At 38.7% G+C, this 20,173-nt stretch overlaps 1 protein-coding gene across 3 annotated transcripts; it reads left to right on the plus strand.

Annotated features, from left to right (window-relative positions):
• Positions 1-2,334: 2,334 nt before the first annotated feature.
• On the plus strand, positions 2,335-19,791 carry Hsp110 (heat shock protein 70Cb). 3 transcript variants are annotated; one of them, XM_074107935.1, is made up of 15 exons: positions 2,335-2,643; positions 3,022-3,262; positions 4,213-4,354; positions 6,498-6,634; positions 10,394-10,548; positions 10,628-10,830; positions 10,974-11,092; positions 11,446-11,592; positions 12,376-12,493; positions 12,611-12,948; positions 13,569-13,700; positions 14,251-14,460; positions 15,319-15,461; positions 15,972-16,140; positions 16,552-19,791. In XM_074107935.1, the coding sequence occupies exons 1-15, from the start codon at positions 2,528-2,530 to the stop codon at positions 16,696-16,698; spliced, it is 2,517 nt and encodes an 838-aa protein (XP_073964036.1). In that variant the 5' UTR covers positions 2,335-2,527; the 3' UTR covers positions 16,699-19,791. The 3 variants fall into 3 exon arrangements, with proteins under 3 accessions (XP_073964036.1, XP_073964045.1, XP_073964054.1); XM_074107944.1 differs by having other exon boundaries at positions 13,587-13,700; XM_074107953.1 differs by having other exon boundaries at positions 12,611-12,870.
• The last annotated feature ends 382 nt before the right edge of the window (positions 19,792-20,173 follow it).

A 20,173-nucleotide genomic window follows, 5' to 3' on the forward strand; every position in this document is an offset into this window, starting at 1 on the left:
CAAAAAAAACTAAAATTGTCTATATTATTACGAAGCTTTGCAAATAAAGGTGGTGGATAATGTTCGTATGGCCATATTAACAAAATCTCGTACATAATTGTACGAGGTTGATAGTGTCCTCCAGGGCTACTACGAAACTCGAAACTCGAAGTTCGTATCGTACCGTCCCTCTCGCTCTCGTATTAAATAGTATAAGTGTCAGAGACAGTCAGAGGGACCGCACGACACGAACTTCGCGTTTCGAGTTTCGTTCGTAGTAGCCCTGCTCGTACCTCGTATGGAGGGCCACAAATCTCATGTTTGTACGAGGAACCTCGTACGGTTGGCAACCCTAGTGACAGCGAGTAGCGACCGTCAGCGGTAACTGACAGATTTGAAACGTAATTAAGCCGCGTTAACTCTTGGGGACCGTTTCAATTTAACTTTCGGTAATAATAAAAACCCTGTGGTCCTTGACTGTTGGCCTCTTAGAGAGGCTCAGAGTCACGCAACGAGCTATGGAGAGAGCTATGCTTGGAGTTTCTTTGCGCGATAGAATCAGGAATACGGAAATTCGTCGAAGAACTAAAGTCACTGACATAGCTGGAAAAATATGCAAATCGAAGTGGCAATGGGCAGGCCACATCGCTCGAAGAACAGATAACCGTTGGGGGAGAAAAGTCCTCGAGTGGCGACCACGAACCTGAAGACGAAGCGTTGGCAGGCCTCCCACCAGGTGGACTGACGACATCGTGAGAGTAGCGGGAAATCGGTGGATGCAAGTGGCGAGTTGTCGTTCATTGTGGCGTTCTAAGGGGGAGGCCTTTGTCCAGCAGTGGACGTCTTCCGGCTGATGATGATGATGATGATGATGAATAATAAAAAACGTATTATGTAATACAAAGGCTAGTTAAATTGTTTGTATTTATTTTTTATTCAGTTCTCTTAAATTGTGAATTGTGTACGTACAAGTATTGGTGAAGGCGCATTAAAAAAAAAGTTTAAGGTGTCGCTCGTTGCTCGTTTGCAGCGATAAATCTGGTCACGTGACCCTATTTTGAATTGGGATGCACCAAAAAAAATAACCTGCAGTTTTTATTCTATTTTTGGTAAGAATAGGATATTTTAAGATACCATTTTCATTTATTCACAACACAAGATACAATAACATGATAGGTAACCAAATTAATAAAAACTACATAAATATACCTTACTATAAAAAGAAAACACCATCTAACAGGCCCTCCTGCGGCATAGACCCCAACACATCGATTTTGAATTTGGTTGAGCATTTAATTTTTTATATTTTTTTTACGAAATACGCTGGATGACGTCACAGTGAGAGAGCCACGTTCCATTGCCTAGAAAAATTCAGGTCGTACATAATATAATCTGTGACATTACACTGTGACAATACTACAAGCAAGCACGGCTTAGGGTCCTAAATGAACCATGACAAATAGTTTTATTTATTTCTCTTCTTTTGGCTTCGATTATTCCTGTTTGCTTAATGGTGTGATAGTAAATATATATTTTTTATTAAAATGTGATATTTATATTCTTTTATATTTACTTGTAACGTCGTAATTAATTTCGTAATACTCGTATATATTTCGGACTTTACGATAAATGACAACTGTTTAAAGCCGGGTGCGCATCATGTGATTTAAGTTCTGTCTTTTTCACTCTTTGCTATGATAAGAAGGACAGCAACATTTCAAACTCAATTTGCTCTATAGTATAGAACTGTTTTATAACTGCCTTTGTGATTGGACACTGCAGGGGTCAAATGAAGGTCATTACTTAAATTTTGTTTATTTAATTCAGTTTTCATATTTTTGGAATGTGATTTCTGAAAACGATTCACAAAGCCTATTTCTCCAAACGGTTTACGATTTATTATACGTTGTCAAAATGAAGAAAAAAATGTGTTTTTTCCGAAATTGAAGAGGTTTTTTCCAGCGATAAAGCTCAAAATTATCAGTTAAGTATATAGTTTTAAAAAAATACTACCTCGCCTGTGATAACCAGGTTTGATCTTATGTACCTATAAGTAGCTTAAGTTTGTACGCGGATTGAAACGCGATGACTCGCCAGCTATTACATAAACCCCTAAGGGGTTTTCAATAGTGGCTCGTAATTTTCCACTCACTTGTACCACTTGTTTATATAAATAAAAATAAAAATGTCACGTGACCAGATTTGACGCTGGAAACGAGCGTCGAGCGACTGCATGTGGCCGCACGTTTAGAATTTTGCAAGCGACGGCAGAATGTTTCACCTATATGAAAAAACGCGGATAAAGCAAATTAAGTTTGTCATATATACGGCAGGCAACACTATTTTTCTGTCAATTTCTAGAAAATTCGGGCACGCACCGCACCGCAAACTTCGAGCAAAGCGAAAGACTAGACTGTCGAGCGCTGAGACACCGGTGATTGTCTACGAGTACTGAGTGTGATTGTCAGCAACGTGTTTTTCGTACTTGTGATCACAAGAAAGAGCACCAATAGTTAGAAATATTTCAGAAAAATATTTTTGAGTCACAATGGCTGCTATGTCTGTCATAGGTATTGATTTCGGCAATGAATCTTGCTATATCGGTGTGGCAAAAGCAGGTGGCATCGAAACTATTGCTAACGATTATAGCCTTCGGGGTACACCGTAAGTAAATTATATCTTAGCGAATCTTTTTTTGTTAGCAAAATGTCTTCACTCTTTTCTAAAGAAATGACGTCCTACGAATTCTTCAATGATTTGCACGTCATGTTCATGTCAATACCGTGTATGGTAATAAGATCTCCAATTGGGAAACGAATTTATTCAGTACTTTAACTGGAAAACATATTGATTTAATTCATGTTATTTTGAATAAGTCATGGTTGTGAGACAATTTTTTATTGGTTATATTAATGTCAGTTTAAGGCCACTACTAACGCGAACCTTCTATCTGTCCTAATCTAACTGTAACTAGGTTACAAGGAATCTTTGCAGCTGACTATGATTTTTGAAGGTTGTAGTTTTCTGCTTGTTCATTTACAGATCATGTGTTGCATTTTCGTCAAAAAATCGAATATTGGGGGTGGCTGCAAAGAACCAGATGGTTACAAACATGAAAAACACTGTCTTTGGCTTTAAAAGAATGTTAGGGAGGAAATTCACAGACCCCCATGTACAGAAAGAATTGAGACACTTCCCATTCAAAGTAGAACAAAGACCTGATGGGGGCATTGGCATTCGAGTTAACTACCTTGGAGAGGACAATGTCTTCAGTCCAGAACAGGTATGTACAATTTTATTTCAGAAAACAAGACAAGTATCCATCCTATGTTTGAACTTTATTTTTACATTTGTTAATGAATTAATCATAAGCCGGTTTTATCTAAAACAATTAAGTTTAAACTGTTTATCCAAAGTACTCAAAATTGTCCATTGGAAGATGATGCAATGCTGATGTACAAAGACACCATTACACACCATTTGAATTCAGTTACTCTATCTCTGCTTAAGAAATATTATAGTGTAGTTTTCTGCAGTCTGCCACGAGGCTGACATAGTCAAATTTGGTGTACTTAAGCCTCATTAAAAAATTTTAGATTTAAAAAATACATAATTTTAAGTAAATGCTATACCTACACATTAACCAAACCATGTTTTACTGTTAAGGTAGACCTTTTAAAATGATTTCTGTGACACTTATAAATTAACTAGCTTTTGCCTGCAGCTTCACCTGCATGGAATTTGGTTATTGCGCGCTGTTTCCTCGGGAACTGTGCCTTTTTCTGGGATAAAAAGTATCCTATGTCACTCTGGCCCATAAACTATCTCTATGCCAAAAGTCACGTTGATCCGTTGCTCCATTTTGACTTGAAAGACGGACAAACATACTAACACACACACTTTCACATTTATAATATTAGTATGCATTTCAAAAATGTTGTAGTATGTATGTATGTAAACTTTATTTTACAAAAGAAAAGAAACAAAACACAATTGACAAACTTTGAGATACTTGTACAAAGGCGGACTTATCCCTTCAAGGGATCTCTACCAGTCAACCTTTGAGTAGATGAGAGGATGGGAGGTGTAGTTTTTTTTTACCATGGATTATTTTTACAGGGATCATTGTAGAATGACTACCATAATACTGTTTTAAGGCAACTAAATTAGCACTGTTTTATAAAGTGAAGTTTGTTATTAAATGACTACATTAATGTGTCATATTTCTTGCAGATAACAGCAATGTTGTTTACAAAGCTCAAGGATATTGCTGCCACGGCTTTGCAAACTCAGATCAATGACTGTGTTATTTCCGTGCCTAGTTACTTTACTAATGCTGAAAGGAATGCTCTGTTAGATGCTGCTGCTATTGCTGGTAATGAACACAAAACTGTTTTCAAGAAATGTCCAACTATTTCATCAATTATATTTCTCTTATGCTTGTGACATCTAAAATTAGTTCAGTGAATATGTATGTTATTGTAATGTTCAGTACTCATTTGGGTTCAGTTTAAGACTTGAGGGTACTCTGCAGATCTACCCACATCCTAATATTTAACATGCCTTTCCCCCGGGACAAGAGGAACACTGTTAGTCTTTTGATCCCTACATTATTTTTTAGGCTTTACACACACATTCACTTTTATCAATTTTCACTTTTTGTTTATATTGATGGATACAGTTAACTATTGCTATTATAATTTAACATTATAGTCAATTGTCTGAGGCATCACTAATGTAATCCCCGCTTACAATGCTATCTCCACTATCGTCCTCTTCTTGCAGTGTCATACGCTTACAACCAGGTGTGACTGACGGTGGGCTCTCAGAAGACCTAGTTCTCTTATTCACCTTCACTGCTGATTTGGTTGGCATATCAACATGACAATCTTTTGGGCCGTCTACCCCAATGACTTCAGCTCATTTACTTGGTGATGGATCTCTTACAGTGCCATATGCATCCTCTTTCTCTTCTTCTTTGCCTCCTGTTTGTTTCTTACTGAGGTAGTTCATTCCCTCCATTCCAAGATTTATCTAGTATGTTGCCATCTTTTTTTGCAAACCCCAGCATTTGATTTATGCCTAATGAATATTTTGTCTCCCTGTTTAATTTTATACCTCACTATACCAATGAGGGCTATCGCGTATGAATTCGCCGCTAGAGGCGCTAGTGTAGCGTGAGGTCTCCGAAATGTCAAATCTCATAGTTTTTGGGTGAGCTATGCGGGTTTATTTATAATTAGAATAATTTTGTGAATATTTTGCATTACCTGTAATCAATTATGAAAATTATGCGTTACGGGGCAATGAATGTCTGTCTTTTGAGACAGTTTTGTCTTTCAGAAACTTTTGTCCTCCCGTTTTTTCCGAACAAAACGGGACTACGCAACAATGTGGTTGCTCGATATTTTTATGGTACGGTTTTAAGGTGTATTAATATGATTTTAATCTAAACTTTGTTTTCACGCCCGTAATAACAGACTGAAAGCCACACTTAAAAACCTCACGCAATAGTGGCGCCATCTATAAAGACAAAAAACGATAGCCCTCACTATTTTGGTTATGGTACCGGTACCCATTAAGCCTATAGTTCCTAAAATATACATTTTCACCAGCATTCAATTCTCTTGTTTTCTTTGATTCATTTTCTATTATCTCATCAGTCTCCTTTGCTTCTTCTGAAAGTGGGTGAAGCGGTCTATTACCAACCGACAAATTTGTGGGTAGTTTTGTTTTGTTTCATAAAACGTATGTGGGTACTTGGGGAGTTACAGTGACAAGTTAAAACGGTGGTTGTGGTTCGTTAGTCTAACAACTGGTAGCATGGTGTACGGTTGTGTCACTCTGAAGATGAGCTCTGGTTGAGTTCGAAACGCGTCAGTGTAGTGTGGTGGTGGTGATAGATGGGTTTGTGTGATTTGTGTGTGTTCTTACAGTGCGGAGGTGGAGGAACTGCATGAACACGCATATTTTGCATAAGCTTAGCTATCGTAAGGTCGCGGGTGAGCAAGGAAATTATTTCAGTTCATTGATATGGACCTCCGCAAAGTAATGTCTGATTCAATAAATCATATAATGTAGTAAGCTATAAGGCAAAACATAACTTAGTATTCTTATAACACTTCAAGTACAACTTTACAACCTTATTTCATTTTCTGCAAAAAATGTCCAACTGAAATTTCTACATAAACTACAACTATACTAAATTTCACTGCCATATTGATAAATCAGCCTAATCAATACTAAACATTCAAACACTATGTTAACGTTTTTTTTTTGTATTTTATTCATGTCGCCTCGCCACATGTAGGTAATGTTCAGTACTCACTTGGGTTCAGTTCAAGACTCAAGAGGAGAGGAAGAGGGTACTCTGCAGATCTATCCACATCCTAATATATAACAGTTATCATTTTACATCTGGCTTATTATGATTAATATTAAAAGGAGTCACCAAATTATAGTCTAAAATGTATTTACTAAAGTATCTGGGTATCATTAAATTTAATATTTGTTTTTAGGTCTCAATGTTCTACGCCTTATGAACGAAACTACAGCTACTGCCCTGGCTTATGGTATCTATAAACAAGACCTGCCAGCTCCTGAGGAAAAACCAAGAAATGTTGTTTTTGTGGACTTTGGTCACAGTTCTCTTCAGGTAATGTTAATATTTTCAAACATTGTTGGCTACCCATTCATGTATGACATGTGCAGATACAAAGTTTTTAAGGCTAGTCATATACTCGAGATATGTCTGATATGAAAATTGATGTGCCTGCCAGACCCACAACCAGACTGAAAACTGAAAATGATAATACTGTTGTGCATATTAGCTCCAGCGTATTTCATTTAAAAAAAACATTTTCATATTTTATGTAGGTATTTTTGTTCTTTTATTATCATATCAAGTTGGTTTCTGTCTCAGCCTTTATGGTTAGTTCCAGACACATCCCTACTACAAACGATTTCTTTTATGATGATAATATTGATAATCCTTTAGGGGCATACATGTCCAAATGTCAGAATGTCCAGGTGTCACATTGTCCATTGTCAAAAAGTTCGAAGGTTATAATGCCTTAATGTCGGATAGTCCATATGTCCGAGAGTCCAGGTGTCACATTGTCCATTGTCAAAAAGTTGGAAGGTTATAATGCCCTAATGTCGGATAGTCCATATGGCCATGTGTCCGGGTCCAGGGGTCTCATTCTAATTTGGTTTTATTTACACCTATTGCAATCGAATTGTTTTCGACTCGATCGCCTTTACTGTCAAGTCAATAAGAGCTGCCAGCAATACGATAACAATATGGAAAGAGACAATGTAGAATGAGGCCCCAGTCCATCTGCAAGACTGGATCAGCTGCTCAATTCTTGTCGACTCGACACGACATGTACGAAGCATCATAGATGCACCTGGATCTTACTGAGAATGGGTGTTAGATAATAGACTGGAAATAATGCAGATGAGCAATCTAGCTCTCTAATCTATTTCAGTTATATTTATCATTTAGTTGTGTTAGTCATATTTTTATACAGTGAGACATTATGGGATTCAGGCGTTCAGAAGTAGGACGTTTATTCCTTCGGACTTTTTGACCATGGACTTTTTGACGCTAGGACTTTCAGACACTAGGATGTTTCATCCTTCGGACTTTTTGACCATGGACAATGTGACACCTGGACTGTCTGACGTTTGTAGGTATGCCCCTAAAGGCGAGGGGTGCATACTATGTGATAATTGTTAGTATAGTACGGCTCACGTAAAAAGAGCGCTGGGTGACAGTGGAGGGGATGTGTTTGCGCAGGGGTACCGTCGCGCACGAAAATACTCGCTATAATATTGTATAATCATGTCATGTTTATTATAGAACAATTTATCTATAGTCGGCAATTCTTTTTAAGTAATATGAAAATTGTACCGTAATTGTATGTAATTGTACTCGTTTAACTACACCTTGATCAAAACTATCAATGCCTGTTATGGGTTTATTTTTTACCCTTTTATTTTTTCCGGGTGTGCGAAAAACAGCTACAAATTCCGAACTTTTTGCGTTTTTAACAATTCGTCTCACTGTAGCCACGGAAGTTTTAGTTGCCTCAGCAGTCCGTTGCAAACATTGTTTTAAATTTGTTGCGGCACCACTATCAGCTTCTTTTTTCATGAAACAATAAACGTCATAGAATAATTTTCCGTTCCTTTCTATGCAAAACCATCGTGCTAAACACTTTGTGCGCGAAACTGTACTTTGGAAGCGAAAGGAGCATGGACTCGGTGCGGAAAGCAAAGGTCGACTGCCGAACCAATAGCGCGACGGCACAGCCAAGCGGCGCGTGTCCCCTCCCCGCGCCTCACGTCTTTCTACCGGTTTGGTCGGTTAATTGCTCACTGCGCAGGTATATCGCCAGCGCTCTTTTAATGTGAGCCGAACTATAGGTGGATGATGTTGGACTCTGGAATAGACTTGAGAAGAAGAATTCTTGGGAGTTTGGGTTTGGACTAGGCCTATCAGAACTCATCAGAAAAAGCTGTTAGCTGATACAATATTATTGATTGATCCCTTGAGCAGGGAATTCATTTTATAATTACTGTGATCAGAGCTTCATAAAAAATATATAAAATTAAAGTTTCTCTATTTTGTGCAATAAACATACATACAATACATATAAGTATTGTAATTATGACATTATCAAAACGAAATACGAACAGGTACAGTCAACTACAAAGAGATGTATCCAAGTTAATCTTACAAAATATTGTATCCCTGCGGATGCCATAATTAAGTAGCCATAGAATGTGACAAACATGGTATCCACCGAACCTGACAGAAACATGTATGCCTCTAATGTGCAGTATTTATGTATCCCCCTACATTTCCCCTGAAATGTATACTGACAACATCTATCCATAGATTGTGACAAAAAAACTATTCATTCAATGTTCCAAATTAATGTAACCATATTTGACAAGTCCCACAGTTGGCCCACTATTACAGGGTTCTATGTAACATTTTTACGTTAGGTAATCAAAGTTTTAACTTGAGCAGTCAAGAAGTTCAATTTTGAATACCTTAACAGTGAAACATAGAACCCTATAATATTGAGCCAGCGAAACAACAGCAAAACAAAACACTTAGACGCTTCACGGAAAAAGTACCCTAATGTCAATGCATACATGTATATCACGTTTTATTATGATTGCATGATGGGTGAAAAAATAACAAAAATGCTTTCATTTAATATAATTATGTTTATTTTTTATGTTCTGAATTCACACTGAAGATAAAATAATGAACAAAAAAGAAAATAAAATGTATCACTTTTACATACATATGAAATGTACTTATAAATACAATAAACTTGCGCAGATCGCACGCTTCCCATACAAAACTGGCCCGCCGCGGATTAATTTAGTATGGGAATCGTAGAAACCAAATTTTAGTTAACACTTCTAACTAAAACTCCTCTTATAAAGAATATTGTCTAAGTAGTTGTCAATACTGACTGTAATTCCCAACTCAGCAGAAATGTCTGTAGGGGAGACTCCATTTTCACGCAAAGCCACGATGCGATGATTCGTGTGATCGTCTATTCGGTATGCCATTCTATATTTATTTGTTGAACTGCCTTTGTAATTAATTATTCATACTAATATTATAATAGCGAAAGTGTGTGTGTTTGAATGTTTGTCCGACTTTCACGTCGAAACGGAGCGACGGATTGACGTGATTTTTGGCATAGAGATATATTTTATGTGCCAGAGAGTGACATAGGCTACTTTTATCCCGGAAAAGTGCACAGTGCCTGAGGGAACAGCGCGCGATAGCCAAATTCCACGTGGGTGAAACCGCGGGCAAAAGCTAGTATAATTGTATTAGAATAGATAATATGGAGTGCCTGACACTAGATAATGACAGACTCAACAAATGAGCAACGTAATGAATTTACTTTTAAATGGCATTCTTCTCAGAGTAGAAACTTTTTTGTTTTCTATTGGAAACTTCTCTTTTTGGTTTCTGTTCTGAATTCAAAGATGGTTACATTAATTTGGAACATTGAATGGATAGTTTTTTTGTCACAATTTATGGATACATGTTGTCAGTATACATTTCAGGGAAAATGTAGGGGGATACATAAATAAATACTGCACATTACAGGCATACATGTTTCTGTCAGGTTCGGTGGATACCATGTTTGTCACATTCTATGGCGACTTAATTATGGCATCCGCAGGGATACATCATTTTGTAAGATTAACTTGGATACATCTCTTTGTAGTTGACTGTACAACTTATGGTGCTGTTTTCCAAACTGATGTGAATTGTCAACAGTGTGTGGATGCGAGAGTTTTTCTGTTAGAAATTAGTCACAATGTGCAGCCAGCTTATAGTATCCTTAGTTTCAATATTACATTGTGCCAGGTATCTGCTTGTTCCTTCAACAAAGGAAAACTCCGAGTACTGGCTACAGCCACAGACGCCCATTGCGGTGGTCGGGACATTGACATGGCACTGGCAGAGTATTTCGCGCAAGATATCATGACTAGACTCAAACTGGATGCTACAAAAAATCAGAGGTAAAAAGAAGTTTGTGATTGCCACTTAAGTTTCAATACATTACCGGACTTGTTATTTAGATTTAAATAAAATTTTCAGAGCTTTCTTCCGCCTGCTTCAAGAAGTAGAAAAACTAAAGAAGCAAATGTCAGCCAACAGCACCAAACTGCCTCTCCATGTTGAGTGTTTCATGGAAGAGAGAGATGTCTCAGGAGAAATGCATCGTGCACAAATGGAGGAGATCTGTTCTGATACATTCACTCGGGTTGAAAGAACTTTGAGGGCTATTTTGCATAATGCCAGTAAGTGGCTAACATGTCCTCTTCTATCAATAATCCCCAGATGTACTGACAGACCACATAAAAATATAGTGTTATATAATTAGCAAAATTTGGATATGTGAAGTAATTTTTTATTTTATCTATGTATTTATTTAATCTTTCAGAGCTGCGTCCAGAAGATATTAACTCAGTTGAGATTGTGGGTGGATCTACCAGGGTCCCTGCCGTGAAGGGGTTGATTGAACAAGTTTTCGGAAAAGTTGCATCTACTACACTCAATCAGGTGAGCCAGTGAACGAGAAAGTCAGTAAAAACTGACTAAAATTGCCTTATAAAACAATTACGTGAGATTGGGAGGTCCCGGATCACTAGAAGCGCGCGTCGGTATGCGTAAACCAAATCCGGATGTCTCTGTTTCTTAGCTAAAAGCGTCATCTCTTATCCTATGCTGTTTAACAGCCAATGGCATTACCTAACGTGCTGATGTTCGTGATCGCGTTCTCCATCGCTTTCTACTCTCGTCTTATACTGTGTGACAGAAAGAAACGGTGAAAAAGGTTGTGATTCCCAAGTGTGTTAGGCAATAAGGCCTCCGGTTATAAGACGAACGTTGTGTAACGGCTGTGATTATGTCAGGACGAGGCGGTGGCCCGCGGCTGCGCGCTGCAGTGCGCGATGCTGAGCCCGGCGGTGCGCGTGCGCGACTTCAGCGTGGCCGACGCGCAGCCCTACGCCGTGCGGCTCGCCTGGGACGCCGCGCGTGGCGAGGACGGCGACATGGAGGTAACCATCATCCACGCTGCATCCACTACTGCCAGACTGAAGGTGTGATCTGTAACTGAAACAGACCGCGAAATTTAATCGAGGGCACTTTATTATAAGGGGCTCCATGAGCTACAACTGTTATTTAATTGTTATTTTTTACAGTTAGTAGGGGGCCCCATAGTCTCTAGGGCCCAGGGCTTGTACTCAAAGCAGAGGCGTCTTTACCTATAGTGGAAGGTGTGCGTTGCACACGGGCGCAGCGGTGCTATTCCATTTTGACCACGTGCTTCCTAGACGGCGCTAAAGTAATAATTGCACACGGGCGCTTCATGTGCTAAATACGCCGCTGACTCAAAGTGCCCAGTGGGAAGCAGAATCCGGGCGATTTTAATAATATTGAAATAAATGATACCTATTCAAATATACTTAATGGTACAAGTAGCAGACTATATTGCTCTAAAATCCATTGTCTGATTGGGTAGAACATTTAATCTTCGGCTTCCATTATACGCGTCGGAAATAAATAGAAAACGGATGTGAATTTGTTCCGCTTTGTAACACAACAGTGTAAGCACTGTTAAAACCCAATATGATAGATGAGTTCCATTGCGAGCGAGCAGGTAGCAAGAACTTCTATTTTTATCTAACTTAAAAAAACGTAGACTTACCACTAGGAATAAAGTTTAAGAAGTGGCATATTCATATGTACAGTTCATTTAGCATAGCAGAAACAATTTAGGCAGTTTATAGTTTTTAATATTTGTTTATGAAAATATTTTTTTTGTATATTTATTTCACCAGGTCTTCCCTGCGTTCCATCAAGCACCCTTCTCCAAGATGTTGACCTTCTACAGAAAGGAACCATTCTCAGTCAGTGCTTACTATTCAGACCAAGTGCCGTATCCAGAATCCTTTATTGGTAACTTTTAACAACTAATCATTAATTTATTATTTTTTATTATTATTTGTATACTCTGTAGATAGATGTGCTTTTGAAAGTAGAAGTACTTTAGAGGAAACGATTTTTCCATCTCAGGTCAGTGGTTCATTAAGGATGTCCAACCCACACCAGAAGGTGAATCGCAGAAGGTAAAATTGAAAGTGAGAGTGAACATCCACGGCATCATCACTGTGGCTTCCGCGTCGCTGGTGGAAAAGAAGGCGGACGCTCAGAGCGACAGCGTAGAGATGGAAAACAGCGCTGAAAATGTTTCCAACAACAGTAACAACCAGGAAGCCCCTATGGAAACTAACGGCGCCGCCCCTGAACAGCCTAACGGGCCTGAGAACCAAGAGGTGAGAGAAGACGATATGGCAGGGGAGCCTCAGCAAAAACAGTCGTGGACACAGAGAGTAGGATCGTGGTTCAGCGGGGTACGTGCCGGTAGCGCGAGTGTCGAGTGTTTACGTGATGTGTGCTGACTTATTCAATTCACGCTAAACTTTTTACAACTGTTCTACTACCACTACCTTCAAGTCTTCCTGTAGTTGATTTGATAGCTTTCCAAATGAGCCAGCAGACATCACAGTGCTTCCTATCTTCCCCATCCTCGTTTAGAGGCCCCATTTGCACAGTATTCTCGCAAGGCTTTCGAATATCGCATTTAGTCGATTCCTTTTTTCTTGCATTCGTGAATTGAATGTTTATTTAAAGTTCTGTCTCTGTGTCCACGCATGTTTTTGTCATCCTTTCAGTTTTTTCATTTGTTCCTAACTCCTCTCTTCTGGCAGCGACTCGGAAGATGAAGATTTAACGAAGTAAGCTTTCTTACATTATGATAATAGCTTGTGTGGATTTGGAAGAACAGGTGCAAATGGGTGCATCGCGCCGCTTGGAAAACTACGCCCACTTTTCACCATTGCTAATTAGCTGTAATTAAGTGGAACAAATGTTAAAAATACGTTACCCAAACATATAGATATTTTCCAAGTAGCGTTGGTGATGGGGGAAAGCTTGACTATGTAAGGTGTGAACCGTTCGTTTATAATTTCAGGAGACTGACGATAAAAAGGATAAGTCAAAGGATAAGTCTAAGAAAGTGCTCGTGAAGACCGTTGAGCTGCCGATCGAGGCTCGCACCCACGGCTGCTCGCAGACCGAGCTCAATTCATTCCAAGAACAGGAGGTGAGATCCCTATCTCGATCGACTTTAAGACTGTCAAACAGGTTGATTTAAACAGATGTTTGTCTCAAACCATTTTGATTGTTTACATTGTTATTTTCGGAGGTTGTCAAAATTCACGAGTTCCGCTGCTTTTGACACTTACGACGTGTGTCGTTTGATTTTCTTCCAATACGTTTGAACAACGGGGCCCAGATTTTGACAGGATTTTTAGTGCGAAGTTCTCTGATTAAAGTAATATAGTTTCTAGCACTCTCAGATGTTCGTGTGAGAAACTATGTTTTAATTTTGCACCATTTGAACGGTTTTGTAAGCAGAACAAATGCCAGTAAATCTTTGTTATCTGCTTCACAAACCTGATTACGGCGGCGTCTAAACACGTTGCCAGTGCTGTTTGTTGAACCATCAAATCGGTATCAGACTGCTTCATCAAACACATGATAACATATTTAATCAAACCATTTGTTGATTATCTCGCAGGCCCTTTACTAAATCTAATGAATTTTACTTGTAGTTCTATTAATTACTTTAGTTTTCTGTTACGCGTGTCCAGGGTAAGATGCAAGCCCAGGATAGACAGGAGAAAGAGCGAGCGGACGCCCGCAACGCCCTTGAAGAATACGTGTACGAGTTGCGCGGCAAACTGAGTGAAGGCGAGGCGCTTCATGATTTTGTGGCGGCCGATCAGCGCACACGACTCGTCGCTGCACTCGACGCGCTCGAAGCCTGGCTCTACGAGGAGGGAGAGGAGCAAAACCGCCAGGTAACTAACTACTACTTACCTATAATTTTCACCATTTTTTATCGGGAAATTATCAAGAGAAAAGCCGGCTCGACTTACAGATAGCGTGCGAAAATTACTTGTGCGGTGAAATTACTGGCACGTGAGGTAACCCATCTTAGGCCTCTAGGTTGGCAACGCGTCTGCAATACCCCTGGTGTTACAGATGTTTATAGGCGGTGGTGATGTCTTACCATCCCCTGATGGTAAGACATCACCACCGCCTATAAACATCTGTAACACCAGTGGGTCCCCTGACCCACTTGCTCGTTTGCCATCCAGTCGAATAAAAAAAAAGAGCGTGCGAGTTGAATGCAGAGCTCAGGAATGCGATAGTGTTGCGATTGCAACCTTATTAGAATTAATGATGACGAATATATCGACATACAGAAGGTATGTCGATAAATTTGTAAAAGAAAATTATGTATGTAAATAGGACTTAGCAACTAACCTTTTATTTGTTTCATCCATCGTGACGAGTCGCAACGTGACTCAACACGATGAATGTAACTCGATTAAACCATCAACAAAAAAAAAATGGAAACGAACTCGGATCAGTCCTCATTGAAAACAAAAAATAATACAGGCTGCAATATGAGTTTTAACGCGATCGATATGTGGACGACAGCTATCAATACAGCACTACACTAACGGCGACTGAGGCGAGGCGTGTGGATAGCGGGGGGGGAGAGGCTCCCGCTTTTCACCTGCAGTCAGGCCCCGACTACAACTCGCGCGCATCTCTGTATCTACCTCCGCCAGCGGCTGACGTATATATAAAGTTATCAGATAAAATGGCTTGTTTTATACACTTGTTGTACAACCTACTATTGTTGACAGGTGTACAGTGACAAGCTTGCAGAGTTGCGGACAGAGGGCGAGCCGATAAAGCAGCGCCGGCTGGAGTTCGAGTTGCGCCCCGGCGCGTTGGATGACTACTCGCTGGCTATACAGCTAGCCAAGAAAGCGGTTGATGCCTACAAGTATGTGTTGGTGTGATTTTTAGAGTTCTGTACCTCAAGAAGATAAATACATGAAATCCTTACTAAATCACTCTTAGTTCTTTCTGGCCAGGGCTAATTTAATCAAAATGTACTTAACAAATTACATTGAAATTTTAATCATTTCTGTGTGTATGTACACGTACATACGTGTCCAACATAACGTAACTTAACCTACTGACTGAACATACAAAGAAGTCGAAATACCTACTCATCAAAGGATCATTGATAAAATAGTTTTCGTTGAATTATTTTTCCCATAAGTAAGAAAACAAATGAATGGTAGATGGAATAAAATTACGCTAAATATTCGTTGAATCTTCGATGTTGAAAAGTTTTTTGGCTAAACGAGGTGCACCCCTTTAAATACTCTCGTGTTCCTCTTACCCCATTTAAGTTGACGTTCTGAGAGGAGTGCTCTGCAGGTGGGAGGTTGAAAGGCCGAGATGATGAGGATGGTGGTGAAGTTGACTTGTGACCGTTTAATTTCAGGGCTGGCGACGCTAAATACAGCCATTTGGCGGAGGCAGACATTCAGAAGGTGGCGGAGAGCGCGGCGGCGGCGCTGGCGTGGGTGGAGGCGGCGCGACAGGCGTTCGCGCACGCGGCCAAGCACCTGCCGCCCGCGCACACCACGCACCAGATCCGGCAGGAGCGACAGGTAACTGCGAGAAACACCGAGAGGCGTGTCATCGGTCATGGTTGATCTGTAGACGAGGCACTTTTTTCTTAATTTTGTGTTCAAAATCGTGCCAAAACTGGCATCACTTAGAGGCGGCTCACTTAATTAGTGCCCATAACCTCCTGATATATTCCGCGGAACAGGGTAGATTGTAAAAATGTATAATTAGTCCGTCAGGGAGATTTTTAAATAATATTGGACACATATTATTCCTTTTGTAAATTAAACAAAAAAATATAAAAATATAGCCAGTTAATGTTCCGTATGACGTCACTCCTTGGTACAGTTTTTACTAAAATGTGAAAATGTAAAATGTTATTATTTTTACCAAGGAATCTACCCAATTTGATAATTTGCTTTCCGAACTTAAAAATAAAAATTTCTTTTCAGAACTTCGAGAACACCGTCAACCCGATCCTAAATAAGCCTAAGCCTAAAGAGAAGACGCCTCCGCCGGCCAACCCGACCGCGGGCGACGGACAGCCGAGCGGCGCCGCCCCCGACGCGCCCCCCGCCGAACAAATGGACGTGGAATAAGCCCCTTCCACACGTTCACACACTGTAACACACATCTCATACTAAAACAAGAGTAATTAATAATAGCGGCGCAAAGAAGCGCAGTGTTAATCACCGAATATCTAATCCCAGTGACCTGAAGCCGTCTGTGCGCCAGTATTATTTGCTACTCTTAGCCCTAAACACTTCTCTCGAATGAGCCGGTAACATTTTTCTAATGGAAGGTCACTGGTGCGAGTATTCAAGTGTATGTCGGTCGATGTGGTGCACACGAATGCCTGCGGTGGAGACCGTGCTTTATGAACACATCTCGCTTACATTTTATTTATTGACCATGTTAGAGCTGAAACAGTCAATTCGATACTGTTGTTGTTAAATAAATTGTCGATGATTTTTAAGTATACACATAATGTAGTGTTCATGATAAAAATATAGTAAATTGTATTTTACATTGTGTCTATATCCTGAAAATAAAGTTGTAATTTATATGAATTGTGAGCCGATCGAATTCGCTTTCGCGTGCTGTCCCTACTCCCTGCGAATTAGAAAAACCTGCTAGGCTATTTAAAATGGACCAATTCCGTTAGAACATGGATAAAACAGCAAACTACTAGATAATTAAATCTCTAATTGTGCGAGAAGAATGCAAATTATTAATGTGAATAGGTCATTTGTGATATTAAATGTATCGGGCGTGTTTCGGCTCTCAACGCAACTACGAAGTTTTCATAGTGAATATAATATTTATTATGATGGTTAGCCGGCTGCAAATGTTTGCGTTTGCTATTCGGGTCAGTAACACGATTTTTCAGTAGTTAGTACATATAACATAATTTCTAATTGACGCAGCGCTGAATAGCATTAACCCATAATAAGTTTAATTTTTGATTTCGAATGTATGCATTTTGTACTTTGATTAACAGTCTCGCTCGTGTGGTTATGTTGGTAATTATTGTGAAGATAGTTTTTGAATGAAAAATCGCAAGTGCGGTTATAGCATTTTTTACACCGTGTTTTTTATTTCTGTCAACTCAGGGAAGCTTTTTTAGGTTAAATACACCTTAAAGCAGCGTGTCCACCAGAGATGTACGAGGATGTGTTGCGAGAAATATGTTTTTCATTAACCAATAGAAACGCTTCATTTACCTCGCCAACACATCCCTCGCAACACATCCTCGCACATAATTGGTGGAAACGCTAAAAGATAATCAATCATTAATTCATTACTTAAATATGTCATGATATTTGCTTTTAAAATTTCGTTAACAAAAATGTTACAGAAGTAAGTTTTTATTTTAATTTATTTTTCTGTCATGTGTCACATAAAATATAATCACAAATTATATTGTTTGTTTTGTACAATTGTCCTGGCATGTTTGTGAATAAAGTTTTTTATCTATCCACCTACAAATTAGGACCGGTAGTCATATCATAAGTAACCTTGCGATTGTGTGCGTGAAGTTCAATTTTATGTTTGCTAATTTTGCTGTTTGTTGGCATGGCCGCATGGCGACGTGATCGAGAAATGCTTTAAGTAGGCACAAGCCAGTTTTGTATGCGTTTGGATTCACTACTTTGCCTTTCGTTGTAAGTGATTTTTTTTGTCCATAAATTTATTTTGTGGACGTGACACTGACACATATTTGGATTAATGCTCTAAGTCTAAACTACCTTTTGCAATAACCACCAGTTAAATTACGTAATTATTGTATCCATATATAGAGGTTTTTTTTTTATTTTAACAAAAACTATTTCACAGCAAACTTTCTGTCTGTGATTCTATCAAGCGACATGCTGAAGTTAACTGAAATAAAACAACACGGTGTATAATTATTTTATGCTCGTATACAAATTATTTAGCGTATTTTTTAGTTAATTCCTAAACCAACTGGGCGGGTTGATGAAGGAGACCGTAGTTTATCGTCCTCAAACAGGGGGTCATAAGGCGGTGCAAATTCGAACCGTGCTCATTGTTAGCCTTTTCAACGTCATCGGCGGATTCGCTCGTCACTGCGTGCAATTTAATTGTTACCTCTACCACGCAGATTCTATCTACACGCGTTCAATTCAAAGTTAAATTCATTCTTGCTTTATTTACTTGGAACTTTAAGTGGCAATGTTAACCTGCACCCTCGTGTGTTGTTTAATAATACTAAGCACGCATGCGTTTTGCATTTATTTAATATCATTTGAATGTATTAGCTTCATTCTGTGATCAATTTTGTCCAATTATTTAAATAATTGTGCAATTACTTAACACCAGTACAACACTAGGCAACACTAGATGGTAATCGTTTTATTCATTTTTATTTTTAATAATTCATAGGTCCTGAAATCGGTGCCTCATGAATCAATTATTCATTATCTCTGAGCATTTACTTACTTTAGGAACAAAGGAACTTATTTTTGTGATGAAGGTAGATACTACTTTTTGGTTCTTGAAGTTTCCTCTATTATTCAAGTCTTGCAACTAATACCATTCAATACTTAATTCCAGTTTTCTTTGTGGATTAGGAGTAAATCATAATGCTCGATATTATATTGCATTACTATTAAGACGCACGGCAGTGAGTCCGGTCAACGTAAGAAGCCGAGCGACACTGCATTGGGTAAATTTATACGAGCCTTTTAAGGCGGTGTTCACTTCACACCCCAGTACATTTCCTACATGTACATGAGATACTATCGCATTTTATCGTTTGCAGTGTAATCTCATCAACTGGTTTTTGTACATTGCAAAATGCTTATGACGTTTTATATTTTGTGTTCTGTGATGCTATCCTGTTAAGAATACGGTAATCTTATGTATCATTTGATAAAACTTAATAATTATTAAAAAAACTAGGCAAACAGTCCGGTCGCGAACCTCTGTAAAGTTTTTATTAGGTGGGCCTATTATGTATTTATTTTTTTAGTGAGCACCGATACGGTTGAATATTTGTGCTTAGTATTATTTTTTTCATTTCACATAATATTAATTAAAATTACATCCATTGGACAGGTCATCATAATGGCCTATAATTTTCATTCAAAAAGAAAAATGGTTCAACCATTACTACGTTATTTTGTGCATTTTGAATGTTAAGAGCTTAGTAAATGAATGATTTAACAATATTTCGTAGTTTTATTTTTTTTAAATGCCGTGGGAAGTTTGATTAATTATTTTATTCGGTAGCATGGAGCGCTAGCTCCGTGGCACCAATATTTGACACAACAAAGCGTGAATATGAGCATTTCTAAAAAAAAATGCCAATTTAATTTTAGACACGACTCTGTAAATGATACCGAGCTTAATTAATGTAGATACCCAAAATGTCCCAAATTATTTGTATGGAAATGTTCCTTTTTGTTACCAAAATTGTATGCTATGTATCTGGTAACACAAAAGAAACATTTCCATACAAATTATTTGGGACATTTTGGGAATCTATATTAATTAAGCTCAGTATCATTTAGGTAAGTAACTACCTGCCTGCATTTTTTTTACGAATCGGAA

Source organism: Choristoneura fumiferana, chromosome 2, assembly GCF_025370935.1.
Source record: "Choristoneura fumiferana chromosome 2, NRCan_CFum_1, whole genome shotgun sequence".
Taxonomy (NCBI): Eukaryota; Metazoa; Arthropoda; class Insecta; order Lepidoptera; family Tortricidae; genus Choristoneura; species Choristoneura fumiferana.

Excerpts from the sequence above, each read along its gene's own strand:
- Hsp110 (XM_074107935.1), top strand. The coding sequence starts at position 2,528 with ATGGCTGCTATGTCTGTCATAGGTATTGATTTCGGCAATGAATCTTGC. Across the intron at positions 2,644-3,021 it reads TATAGCCTTCGGGGTACACC|ATCATGTGTTGCATTTTCGT; the intron begins GTAAGTAAATTA and ends GTTCATTTACAG. Across the intron at positions 16,141-16,551 it reads AGATCCGGCAGGAGCGACAG|AACTTCGAGAACACCGTCAA; the intron begins GTAACTGCGAGA and ends ATTTCTTTTCAG.